Consider the following 14,276-nt stretch of genomic DNA (forward strand, 5'->3'; position numbering starts at 1 on the left):
GGAGATTTCCTTCCCATTAGCTGTGGCCTTTTGAAGTGAGCAAAGTTAGCTGTGGTTTAACTGTCCTTATTTTCCCTTGTAACACCCTAGCCACCCTGTGCACAGCCCCAACCAGTAGGGGCAGGTTTGACTTAGTATTTTCCGTGAGTTAACCACATTTATCAGCATATAAACAAAAGAAGCCTGAGAAAATTGAACACCATCAGCCGCACTGTGCCCTCCCAGCACCCACTCCGGCTCCTCCACCACTGCGCTCCCTCTGCACGACTGCCGTTCAGGGCAGCCCAGGGCGAGCTGGGGAAGGACGTTGCTCAGAAGTTTGAAACCGCAGGAAACGCTAGCTGGTGCCCCAGGCAGTGACACAAGTCACACACAGCTAGTAGCCATTTGAAAGTTTCCTCTTTGCTTCTGTGCTTTCCTAGTGCAGAAACAGGTCCAGATCTCTAACAAGGGGGCCAAGGTATATGGCCTAAAGAGCTCTGATATATTCAGAAGAATCAAGGAACAGATCTAAATTAAATTTAATCTTTCTTGAGTCTGGTTGGTCTTCTTTTTACTGACCTTATTTTCTCTTCCAACACCCTAGCAACCCCAAACACAGCCCCAACCAGTAGAGGCTGGTTTGACCTTGAGCGTTTTCCATGAATGAACCATGTTTGTCAAGGCATGGGAACCTTCACTTGGTTTCCAGGAGAATCTGTTTCACAGAAACTGAAGCTGATTTTAAATAAGAAAAAATCCTTCCCAATGTTAAATAACATTGTTTTAATTCTAATGTATAAGTTTTTACTTCAAATAGATTTATTAGAGAAAATAGAAAAATGCAGTCATTTTTTCACCCACCTATCATATATGGAATATTTTGTTTTATAACTTTTGCTGCAGAAATACACAGACACACAAAATGAGTGCCAAGTTTTAGTATCATTACTCAGAAAAACAGTCAAAGGAGAGAGCAAATATTGCACAGAAGAAGAAATATAGACAGACCTTAAACATGTGGCAGCATGCCTGTCTTCAGGAAAACCTCGGTGAGGCCCTGCTTCTCACCTGTCACATCAGCCAGATCCCAGCGTGGTGCACACTCAGCGTTCCCACCCGTGGGGGAGAAGAGACGACTGGGGCCAGTACAGAGGGCGAGCTGCCTCACCTGTAAGAATTGCCAATACCACGCATTCAAGTCATACAAAGCTCTCATGTCACGGCTCTTCATAATAGCAGAATATTGGAAATGACCAAGGGTCTGTTGCAGGGAATTGATTAAATCTCATCTGGTCACTAGTGAACTACCTTGTTGTCATCCAAATGTCCCAGTACGCTGACACGAAAAGAGCTCTAGCACTTACACATGAAAAGAGAAGCACGTGACGTGTATGGTGTACAGTCTTAGCATAAGATGGAAAATGAGAGCATAGACAAATGCACATATATTTGTATACGTACATTTATATGTACATGAAAACGTGTTTTTATTTTTGAGCCATGTGCATATATTATCTAACACTGTTAGCAGGATCATGCTATGCATATTATTATTATTATTATTATTATTATTATTATTTTTTTTAATTTAATTTTGTCGTTATACATTGGGCTGATTATTGCTCCCCATCACCAAAACCTCCCTCCCTTCTCCCTCCCCCCTCCCCCCCAACAATGTCCTTTCTATTTGCTTGTCGTATCAACTTCAAATAATTGTGGTTGTTATATCTTCTTCCCCCCCCCCGGTTTTCTGTGTGTGTGTGTGTGTGTGTGTGTGTGTGTGTGTGTGTGTGTGTGAATTTATATATTAATTTTTAGCTCCCACCAATAAGTGAGAACATGTGGTATTTCTCTTTCTGTGCCTGACTTGTTTCACTTAATATAATTCTCTCAAGGTCCATCCATGTTGTTGTAAATGGCAGTATTTCATTCGTTTTTATAGCTGAGTAGTATTCCATTGTGTAGATGTACCACATTTTCCGTATCCACTCATCTGATGATGGGCGTTTGGGCTGGTTCCAACTCTTGGCTATTGTAAAGAGTGCTGCGATAAACATTGGGGAACAGGTATACCTTCGACTTCATCATTTCCATTCCTCTGGGCATATTCCCAACAGTGGGATAGCTGGGTCATATGGTAGATCTATCTGCAATTGTTTGAGGAACCTCCATACCATTTTCCATAGAGGCTGCACCATTTTCCAGTCCCACCAACAATGTATGAGAGTTCCTTTTTCTCCGCAGCCTCGCCAGCATTTATTGTTCATAGTCTTTTGGATTTTAGCCATCCTAACTGGGGTTAGATGGTACCTCAATGTGGTTTTGATTTGCACTTCCCGGATGCTGAGTGATGTTGAGCATTTTTTCATATGTCTGTTGGCCATTTGGATATCTTCCTTAGAGAAATGCCTATTTAGCTCTTTTGCCCATTGTTTAATTGGGTTGCTTGTTTTCTTCTTGTAAAGTTGTTTGAGTTCCTTATATATTCTGGATATTAATCCTTTGTCAGATATATATTTTGCAAATATTTTCTCCCACTCTGTTGGTTGTCTTTTAAATCTTTTAATTGTTTCTTTTGCTGTGCAGAAGCTTTTTAGTTTGATATAATCCCATTCGTTTATTTTTCCTTTCGTTGCCCATGCTTTTGGGGTTGTATTCATGAAGTCTGTGTCCAGTCCTATTTCCTGAAGTGTTTCTCCTATGTTTTCTTTAAGAAGTTTTATTGTTTCAGGGTGTATATTTAAATCCTTAATCCATTTTGAGTTGATTTTAGTATACGGCGAGAGGTATGGATCTAGTTTCATTCTCCTGCATATGGATATCCAGTTATCCCAGCACCATTTGCTGAAGAGGCAGTCCCTTCGCCACAGCTTGGTGCCTTTGTCAAAGATCAGCTGGCAGTAAGTGTGTGGGTTGATTTCTTGATTCTCTATTCTATTCCATTGGTCAGTGTGTCTGTTTTTATGCCAGTACCATACTGTTTTGGTTATTATAGCTTTGTAGTATAGCTTAAAGTCAGGTAGTGTTATGCCTCCAGCTTTATTTTTTTTGCTCAGCATTGCTTTGGCTATGCGTGGTCTTTTATTGTTCCATATAAATGTCTGGATAGCTTTTTCCATTTCTGAGAAAAATGTCTTTGGAATTTTGATGGGGATTGCATTGAATTTGTATATCACTTTGGGTAGTATGGACATTTTCACTATGTTGATTCTTCCAATCCAAGAGCATGGGATATCTTTCCATCTTCTTGTATCCTCTCTAATTTCTCTCAGCACGGGTTTGTAGTTCTCATTATAGAGATTTTTCACCTCCTTGGTTAACTCAATTCCTAAGTGTTTTATTTTTTTGGTGGCTATTGTAAATGGGCAGGCTTTCTTGATTTCTCTTTCTGCATGTTCACTATTGGAGAAAAGAAATGCTACTGATTTTTGTGTGTTGATTTTGTATCCTGCTACTGTGCTGAAATCATTTATCAATTCCAAGAGTTTTTTTGTAGAGGTTTTAGGCTGTTTGATATATAGGATCATGTCATCTGCAAACAGGGACAGTTTGACTTCATCTCTTCCAATCTGGATGCCCTTTATTTCCTTCCCTTCTCTGATTGCTAGGGCTAGTACTTCCAACACTATGTTGAATAGGAGTGGTGAGAGTGGGCATCCTTGTCTCGTTCCTGTTCTTAAAGGAAAAGCTTTCAGCTTTTCCCCATTCAGGATGATATTGGCAGTGGGTTTGGCATATATGGCTTTAATTATGTTGAGATACTTTCCCTCTATACCTAACTTATAGAGGGTCTTTGTCATGAATGAGTGCTGAACTTTATCAAATGCTTTTTCAGCATCTATAGAGATGGTCATGTGGTCATTGTGTTTGAGTTCATTAATATGGTGTATCACATTTATTGATTTGCGTATGTTGAACCAACCTTGCATCCCTGGGATGAATCCCACTTGATTGTGATGAATAATTTTACGTATGTGTTGCTGTATTCTGTTTGCTAGTATTTTAGTGAGGATTTTTGCATCTATATTCATCAAGGATATTGGCCTGTAGTTTTCTTTCTTGGTTATATCTTTACCTGGTTTTGGTATCAGGATGATGTTTGCTTCATAGAATGAGTTTGGGACATTTGCGTCCGTTTCAATCTTTTGGAATAGTTTGTAAAGAATCGGTGTCAATTCCTCTTTGAATGTTTGGTAACATTCTGCTGTGAATCCATCTGGTCCTGGGCTTTTCTTTGTTGGGAGCCTTCTGATAACAGCTTCAATCTCCTTTATTGTTATTGGTCTGTTCAAACTTTCTACGTCTTCACGGTTCAGTTTTGGGAGCTTGTGTGTGTCCAGAAATTTATCCATTTCCTCCAGATTTTCAAATTTGTTGGCGTATAGTTGTTTATAGTAGTCTTGAATGATTCCTTGTATTTCAGATGAATCAGTTGTAATATTGCCTTTTTCATTTCTAATTTTTGTTATTTGAGTCTTCTCTCTTCTTTTTTTTTGTTAGCCATGCTAATGGTTTGTCAATTTTATTTATCTTTTCAAAAAACCAACTTTTTGATTCATTGATCTTTTGAATTGTTTTTTGGTTTTCAATTTCATTCAGTTCTGCTCTGATCTTAATGATTTCTTTCCACCTGCTAACTTTAGGTTTGGATAGTTCTTGTTTTTCCAGTTCTTTAAGGTGAAGTGTTAGGTTGTTCACTTGCCATCTTTCTATTCTTCTGAAGTGAGCATTTAATGCAATAAATTTTCCCCTCAATACTGCTTTTGCAGTATCCCACAGGTTTTGGTATGATGTATCATTGTTTTCATTAGTTTCAATAAATTTTTTTATTTCCTGCTTGATTTCGTCTTGGACCCATATGTCATTAAGTAGAATGCTGTTTAATTTCCATGTGTTTGTATAGTTTCCAGAGTTTCATTTGTTATTAATTTCTAGTTTTAATCCATTGTGGTCTGAGACGATACATGGGATAATTCCAATTTTTTTGAATTTATTGAGACTTGATTTGTGACCTAATATGTGATCTATCCTGGAGAATGATCCATGTGCTGATGAGAAAAATGAATATTCTGAGGTTGTTGGGTGGAATGTTCTGTAGATATCTGCCAATTCCAATTGGTCTAGAGTCTTGTTTAGATCTTGTGTTTCTCTACTGATTCTTTGCCTAGATGATCTGTCTAATATTGACAGTGGGGTGTTCAGGTCCCCTGCTATTATGGTATTAGTGTCTATTTCCTTCTTTACGTCTAATAGAGTTTGTTTTATAAATCTGGCTGCTCCAACATTGGGTGCATACATATTTATGATTCTTATGTCTTCTTGATGGATCAGACCTTTTATCATTAAGTAGTGTCCCTCATTGTCTCTTTTTATGGTTTTTAGTTTAAAGTCTATTTTGTCAGATATAAGAATAGCTACTCCAGCTCGTTTTTCTTTTCTGTTTGCATGGTAAATCTTTTTCCATCCTTTCACTCTTAGTCTGTGTGAATCTTTATGGGTGAGGTGGGTCTCTTGTAGGCCCCAAATAGTTGGGTCCTGCTTTTTGATCCACTCAGCCAGTCTGTGTCTTTTGATTGGGGAATTTAAGCCTTTTACATTAAGAGTTGTTATTGATAGGTGTTGATTTATTCCTAGCATTTTATTGGTTGTTTGGTTGTTTTAGGTGTTTTTTGTTCCTTGCTTTCTGATTTACTGTTTGTTTTCTGTGTTTGTTGGTTCCTTAGGTTGTAGATAGCGTTTTTGTTTGCTTGTTTTCTCTTCATGAATGCCATTTTTATTATACTAGTGGGTATTGATTTTTCTTGGGTTTTTATGGCAGTGGTAGTTATTTTTCAGGACCCAAACCCAGTACTCCCTTAAGGATTTCTTGTAAGGGTGGTCGTGTGGTAGTGAACTCCCACAGTTTTTGTATGTCTGAGAAATATACTATTTGCCCCTCATTTCGGAAGGATAGCCTTGCAGGGTAGAGTATTCTTGGCTGGCAATCTTTGTCTTTTAGTATTTTGAAAATATCATCCCATTCCTTTCTAGCTTTTAGGGTTTGTGATGAAAAGTCTGATGTTAGCCTGATTGGGGCTCCCTTATAGGTGATTTGATGCTTCTCTCTTGCAGCTTTTAAGATTCTCTCTTTGTCTCTGAGTTTTGCCAATTTGACTATGACATGTCTTGGAGAAGGTCTTTTTGGGTTGAATACATTTGGAGATCGTTGAGCTTCCTGGATCTGAAGATCTGTGATTTTCCCTATACCTGGGAAGTTTTCTGCCACTATTTTGTTGAATATGTTTTCAATGGAATCTCCATTTTCCTCCCCTTCTGGAATACCCATGACTCGGATATTTGATCGCTTAAGGTTGTCTGATATCTCTCTCAGATTTTCTTCAATGTCCTTGATTCCTTTTTCTTTCTTTTTGTCTGCTTGTGTTATTTCAAACAGCCCATCTTCAAGTTCAGAGGTTCTCTCTTCAACTTCGACAAGCCTGCTGGTTAAACTCTCTGTTGTGTTTTTTATTTCGTTGAATAACTTCTTCAGTTCAGCAAGTTCTGCTACATTTATTTTCAGGACATTGATTTCCTTGTACATTTCCTCTTTCAGATCCTGTATACTTTTCCTTATTTCATCATGATGTCTAGCTGAGTTTTCTTGTATCTCATTCAGTTTCCTTAGAATTATCACTCGAAATTCCTTATCAGTTATTTCAAGGGCTTCTTGTTCTATAGGATCTAGAGTTTGAGATTTATTAACTTTTGGTGGTGTACTTTCTTGATTTTTTGTATTTCTGGTAACTTTTTTTTGGTGTTCATTCATTGTGGCAGGGGTTTTCACAGTCCACCGGTTTGAGACTAATGACTAACTAGGATGTTGCTGTGGTTGCCAATTTCGTATGGCTCCCTCCGTGACTGCTCAGTTGGCCTCTAGTGCCTTGTGTGTGTGGTTGCCTCGGGTCTTGGGCTTCTCCAGGGAGCCACCTTTCTGGTCAGCTTGGACTCTGCTGGGCTGGTGGATCACGTACCACAGGGTGTGTGATCTCTGTTGAGCTTTCACTTCCTGTGCAGGACTTCTCCCTGTTCTGTGTGCTCTGGCCCAGGCTGTTAGATCGTGCAGTGGCGACCCCACCGGATGTGTGGTTTCTGTCGAGACTCCGCCTCCCTGGCCGCGCGTCTCACCACTCTGTGCGCACTGTGCTGTGCTGGGGCGTGTCTTCTGCACCCCTCGTCTATCAGCTGGGCCTTCAAGACCCTGCTCGGCACCGCCTCGCCCAGGAAGTCTACCAGGTTTCTGCTAGGCACAGACGACCGGTCTCTCTGGGTGCCTTTGTAGAACTATGTAGATCTTTCTCGGGTCTTGTTCACCTTTGTATCCCCCCAGTATAATCCGAGTCTAGCGCCCACCTGCAGCCTGCTCTCCGGCAGGTTCAAGCGGACCTGGGAACTCTCCTACCACACTATTCCCAACCAGAAATTCGTTAGGCTTTTTTCCAAACTGGTGGCCACAGAGATGGTATCTGCCTCCCAGTAACAGGGAGTTTACCTGGGGCCGGAGTCCAGGGTGTGGTGGAGTGACAGTCGGCCTGCCCGTACTTCCTTGCCCTCCCGACACTGGCCGGGGACGCCCCCCGCCACAAGCCCCACCAGAGAACCACGGAGGGAGAGGGAGAGGAGGCCGGTCCGCAGGCTCCCGAAAGCCCCGCGCCAGGCCAAGCAAGTGGGAGGGCTCAGTGATGGCCGAGCTGTGCGGGGCTGCCCGCACCTGGGAAAATGGAGGCAGCACCGGGGCGGTGAGTGGCCTGGTGGTGCAGACAGGAGCCGGGTGCGCATCCACCCCCCGAACAGAGCTGTGCCAGGGGTCACTCACAGTGCTGTGCCAGGTCAGGCGCTCACTTTGTCTCTGGTTTGTTGCCTTCCCAGTTCTCGGCCGCTGCCGCCTTGGGCTGTTCAGTCGCAGCATGGCTTGGGCACTCCCAGGAATCTTCTTTAATGCCGGCCTGAAACCTTGAATCCTGAGTAGGGCAGCTGGCCGCCTTCAGTGCGGCCCTGGCCTACGGGATCCTGTCTGCATCCACAGCAGATCTGGCGCCGCGTCACCTGTTTCGAGACTAGCTTTTGCAGCTAAGAAACAGTTCTTTTCCTGCTCCACACTTCTAAGCTGTTGCCTGTAAATGAGGCAGCCTCTCCTGCCGGGGGCAAAGTGGCGGTCACCCCACACGACCGGCCAGCAGCAGCGGTCCTCCCTTAAGAGATGGCCAGAGGAAGGTCCACAAGTTTCCCGGCTGCCTGAGGCCCAGTGGCCACCTTTTCCACCTCAGCGACTCCGCGCCAGCTGGCACAGCTGCCGCCATCTTGAGTATCTATGCATATTATTTTTTAACACCATATCCTGATCATTTTCCATTTCTTTAAAGAATCTACCTTTTTTCAAGATGCATATTGACTTATTGTATGACATCCTTTATTTTACGAATTTCTTATTGGCCATTTGGGTTACTTTGGGGCTGCTGTATGTGGTGCTGTAGTGACTGAACATCCTAGCGCATCAATCTAGTAGATAACTTGTGTTTCCTTAGGTAACTGATGGATGAAATGGCAAAAACACTTTCCAGGTGCTGCGGGTCCACACGTGTGTTGTGCTCTGGTGGCTCCCCCGGCTTGTGGTCTGAGACAGCAAGGCTGTGGCTCAGAAGCTGTTTCTGTAACTTGTGGGCCTCAACCCACGCTGTACCTTAGAACTACCGAGAAGTTTTGAAGTCCCCATGCCTGGCCTGTGACAGAGTCCGGGTCTCCATGACTGTTAAAGGCCTCCAGGAGGAGTGCCACCAACAGAACAGATAGGGCCGCCGGTCTTAAGTCCGACAGGGCTGGAGTCATGTGCACTCCGGGTGGTTGACATTCAGCATGTCTTTTCGCCTCTCTGAGACCTGGTTTTCTTGTCACCGAAGTGAGTGAAGTGCCCGTGGCGCACTGGGAGCCTTACAGGGAAAGGACGCAGACTGCCTAGGAGAGTTCGCAGTGCTCAGTCAGGTGCACAGTGATCACCATTCAAACAAACAGAAATTGCCTAACAGAACACAATGGAAACCCAGCATCTACTCAGAGATGTGCTCACGGCTAACAGAAATGCTGAGTTTCCACCTTTGACTGATGGTATCATCTTGGGGCAGTATCTCTGTTCATCTCTTATGGCTCAGAATCTCCAGTTATACAGGACTTTGGTTAATATCATGGGGGAAATCAAGTATTGCTTAGTTATGGCCTGCTTCCTAGACCAAAAGCCTCTAAATTTAATCTGGGAGGAAAAGAACCCAAAACAGTCATGAGAATTTGTAATCGGGAAAATTTTGACAATGGTTTCCTTGAAGTTTCCCTTTTTAATACTTAGAAGCAAATGGAGTTCTCTAGCTCTGTAATGACTATGGGACCTGAGAGTTTTCTGTGGGACTCTGTAAATCTTTGCCTAATTTTTCCATTGCACACGTACGGATGTCGTCTGTTGTTGGGATATGTATTTTGTATGCAGGTGCTGTGGACTTTAATCCCAGAGGTCCTAGTGGTGGATGGGAGACCAGTATATAGAAACCTTCCCAGCATGAGCACTGGTGAGGCTGGTTGGCCTGGAACCCTCTAATTGTATGAACAGTGTAGGAGAAGGAGAAGAAATATGACAGGTCAAGAGGCAAATCTGTTCCCCAGCCCTGAACCTGTTAAGGAAGGAAATTTTTCTGTTTTAATGGAAACTGAAAGTAACCTGTTCCCACTCTAGGAGCAAATAATGTAGAAGTTAAGAGCTCTGAAGCCAGGCTGCTTGGGTTCAAATCCCAGCCCTATTTCTTAGTACCTGTATAGTTATGGGGAATTGTCTTAATCCTCTGTGTCTCAGTTTCCCCATCTGTAGAACAGTGATAACTGTACATGTCCCATAGGGTCCTCGTGAAAATTAAATGAGTTAACGCGTACTAGTCCGGTGCCTGGTGCACAGTGAGCACTGTACAAGTGATCGCTGTTATTACTTCCTTAGGATGTCAATCACTGAACTTGTGACTTCTGATAGAAATGCAATATTATTTAGTTTGAACACGTTCTTCTAAGGATGGATAAACTCAGGGAATGTGGGGTGGTCAGCAACAAATGACACAGCTCCTTAGAGCCAAACCTCATCGCCAGGGCTCTAACCAGCTATGAAGTCTGGATTCTGGTCCAGAATTCCTCCCAACATACTTGGGGCTTCCCTCTGTAGGGGAAACACACTGGACCTAAAAGCAGGCATAACCTAGTGCCTACCTCAGACGTCCACCTGGACATACTGGATACTTGCACAAGGTGATTCTGGGGACCTCTGGGCCCTCTCAGACTGTGGAAGGAGCTGGGGCATCAGAATGGTGTACACACCCGAAAGCACCATTAACAGGCCTGCTATGTCTGAGACTCGCAGTCCACTTCATCGGCAGCCCCTGGGAAGAGCAGTGCAGATCTGAGACACACACTCACAAAGCGAGGCAGAGCGTTTATACTGTTTATAGCAAGGGGAGCAGTCACAGGCAAACCAGAGTAGGTCATAGTTTTATCCGAAGGGGAAAGAGAAATGGGAAATTAGTAACGAACCAGTGGCCTGGTGTCTAAATGAGGAGAAAACATAGCAGAAAATCCTCACTGCCCCCTTGGATGAGAAGAGAAGCAATGCGTGTTTTCATTTGTTTTGTTTTTGCCAGTTGAAAGTGGATGGGTGGAAGACACATGATATTGGGTAAAAGGAAAAGGGGGCTGTGGGTTGAGGGAGACCTGGCTTTAAATTATGACCATTACTTAATAAAACATGACCTTCCACAGAAAAAGAAACATACAAACAACAATCACAGTCATTAATACATTGAATTTTTAGAAAACTAGAGGTGGAAAAGGGGAGGGTATGGGGGGCGGGAAGGGGCTAATGAGGAATTGGTCAATGGACACAAAGAATGATTGTGTGCTGTAATGATGAATAAGCTAACTATACTGATCAAACCACCACGCATTCTACACAATTACTGAAAATCAATGTTGTACCCCACATTTATGTATAATAAATTATCTAAGAAGAAATCATGACCTTGAGTGGGTAGCTTAATCTTTCCCATCTATAAACTGTGGACCCTGATTGTATCCACCTTCAGGAACTCTGAGAGGGTTCATGGATTGCAGAGTGCATGGTAGAAACTCACTGAATCCCTGTTCCATCCCACGTAACCTCTCTGCAGAGAAGAATAGCAATTATTGTTAGTGCTTTCATATGTGTGTGTGCGGGTCTGTATCTACTATTTCTAAAGTAGAGCTATCAAGAGCACATATCAATGCAGCTGAGGACTCGCATGTATCAAGCATTATTAACTCATCTAATCCATAGAACAACTCCAGGAGAAAGGACACTGCACCTTCAATTTACATGAAGAAATTATGGCACACAGAGTTCAAGTAACTTGTCAGAGGCAACTCAGATACTAAATACCAGACCCGTGAATCGAACTCTGGCACTCGGTCCAGAGTCCTATGTGCCTAGCTCCCCCATCGTGCTGCCTGTCTGGTGCATGCAGCATTCATGGGAATGTTGTAAGGACCAGGAAACACGTTGTTTGTGAAACACTAGCATAGAGCTGAGCAAACACAGTGCAAATCACTGTAGACGTTGTCCTGTTGCCATCAAAATGTCCCAAACGAAATGAATCTGACCTTTAAAAGAGAAGTAACATGTGTTTGCAGCAAGTGCTCCATAACCACTGTATCGGAAAGGATCAGAAATTGCACTGCATGTGGTAGCAGACCATGATTACAACCAACACCGAATGTCATGGCCCAGTGGGCATGCTATTTGTTACCTTGAACTTTCCATTCAATTTCATCAAGTTTAGGTACACATGAACAAAAGTAGACTTTGGGGTTTGTTTGCTCGTTTGTTTATTATTGTGCTTATGAAAAACAAAGCACAGAATTTGAACAGCAATCAGGCCACTCCAGGGTGTGCGAAGGGCAGGTTTGCACGCAGCTGTCTGCGCGAGGGCACTGGAGTACAGCTGGAGGCTGTGCACTGTCTACACTGCAGCTGCCACGACTCGGGCTGGCTGGAGGAGCTGGGGGAGACTGGAGAGAGAGGTGCTAATGGCTGCTGTGGGTTACTGTGTCAGGGACAATACATGATGCAGAAAAGATGTCCCCTTTCTGCAACCGTCTGTTAGGAACTCTTCCCATCACCACAGACAGCTGTTCTTCTATACAGACAGAAGGCAGCAAAGGCAAAGTAGACCACGCTGTTGAGGAGCAGGAGCAGGTAGGTGTAGTAGACAGAGGTGCCGGTGAGCTGCTGCCCCAGTGCTTCTGAGAAAAGTCGTTCAGCTAGTTTCACCTGTTCTTTGGACAGGGTAAGACACATTAATTGGGAAGGGATCACAAATATTTATTTCTGATAATCTACATTGAAGTGATATCCCACCACCACCAAAACCCAAAAGTAAACATCTGCCACCAGCACCAGAGCAAGACAAGTCAGTTCAGCTCACAGGTCAAGTTGATTAACCTCTGCTCAATTCACTTAGAACATTCCAAAGTATAGAAGAATAAGGTTGGGTTTTTAATGAATGAGTCCAATGAAGAAAAAAGTGTTGTGATAATTAGATTCTAGAATTTCTTCACCCCAAAAATGTTCTAAGTAATAATAACATCAATACTTATTACCGCTAACTAAATAGCAAACACTATTCTGACAGCTTTGCTTGTAAAGTTTTTATCTTATTTAATCTTTATAACAAGCTATGAGAGAGATGGAAAGAGGGAGATTATTTTCATTGCCATTAACAAAGAAACTGAGGACAGAGAGAAGGAATTTGGCTCATGACGTGCATTCAGTGTCAGAGCCCAGCTTTCAGCCCCAGCAACAAGATGCTAAAGAACCTATGGAGCTGCTCTGTAATTCTACATCTTCGTGTGCAATAAACATACCAGACGTCAAAAGGTTAAGCCTAAATACAAAGTTGAGTTGCTGATTTAGAAGCATCCATGCCATCGCACACTGTGCATCCAATGAGACCTCTAGGAAGTGTACAGTGCATGGGAATTTGGTCGTGTTTGCAGCAGGGTGGGTGGGAGGTTTTAGTAAAGAGGGCTTTATAGAAAATGGGAGAATGGGGTGAATCCAAATTCCCTGAGATGTTAGGTGGTTGTGACACACTCACCTGTATTTCCTAAGTCTGTCATTGTGGCTTTGATGTTATTGGGTAATTGCACTTCACACCAGTTGAAGTTTTGCAAGACCCACGTGATGTCAAGGAGTACTTAAATACCCGGGTGGGCCACAGTGGCTACATGGTGAGCCGTGGGCCCAAATCACTTCCTGTGGAAATTTCCATTTTGCATGTTCTGTCTTCACAGAGTCAAAACTCCAGAAGCATTAGTCCGTGGTGTAGAAAGATTCCTAACTCCCTGCCTTTGGTGGGATGAGATGTTACCTCCACTCCTCACCTGTGTGGCAGCTGAGGTCCAGAGCTCCCTGCATACTGGAATAGAGGAAGGGTCAGCAGGGCTGGAGCCCATGCTTCTAGTCGTGTTCTCTGTGCACGTGTGGAGAGAAAGGGCCAGAACCTAGTGCTTATTGTGCCTGCTAAATGAGATTCCCAGTGCTAGACATGTCACATCTGTGCCCTTATCTCTTCAACAAACACGAGTTTGGTGTAATTCTTCTCACTGGCATTTGAGAAAAGTACCACTCACAGAATGCAAGTCACTTACCCATGTTCATGCAACTAGTCACTGAGAGAACTAGGTTGGGGGCCGGTCTGTGGAAGTCAGAACCCACTCCCTCCCCCCTCCCCCCATGTGTCCTTCATGTCCTGGTGCCTCAGCTGCAGAATTTCTTGCTCCGTGACTACATCACAGAGGAAGACTAGAGAACTTGCTGTGTGAAATCTTCATCAGAAGGCCTCATTTGAAACCCCAGATCTGAATGGGTGGCATGTGTCAGGGACTTAATTTTCCCTCATTGCCCTCGTGTGTGGAATGGGTGAACAACATTGCCCCACTTCCTGGGAACATCGTGAGGTTTCGACAAGAAAACCACACGGAGCACAGCCCACAGCCTCCACATAAAGAGCACTCGGTAGGCACTAGTTCCTGTTATTAGCTGCCAGCAAGGCCCAAAGACTAAAACATAAACAAATGATCTGGAAGCTTCTTGGTATCATGCTTTCCCCAGTTACAGAAACAGAAGACATACGGATAAATCCATGAGTTGAATCAACAAGCCCATTGCTGAGATAGTTCAGAGCCCATCACTGCAGCCT

General features: G+C 43.4%; 1 gene segment (V, D, J or C); it reads right to left on the minus strand.

The window, feature by feature from the left end:
* Positions 1–12,175: 12,175 nt before the first annotated feature.
* LOC134390934 (T-cell receptor gamma chain C region C10.5-like) overlaps positions 12,176–14,276 on the minus strand; it is a 52,721-nt gene continuing 50,620 nt past the window's right edge. The window contains 1 exon segment of the C gene segment in view: positions 12,176–12,318. Within this exon segment, the coding sequence occupies positions 12,176–12,318 (143 nt within the window).

Source organism: Cynocephalus volans, chromosome 11 (genome assembly GCF_027409185.1).
Source record: "Cynocephalus volans isolate mCynVol1 chromosome 11, mCynVol1.pri, whole genome shotgun sequence".
Taxonomy (NCBI): domain Eukaryota; kingdom Metazoa; phylum Chordata; class Mammalia; order Dermoptera; family Cynocephalidae; genus Cynocephalus; species Cynocephalus volans.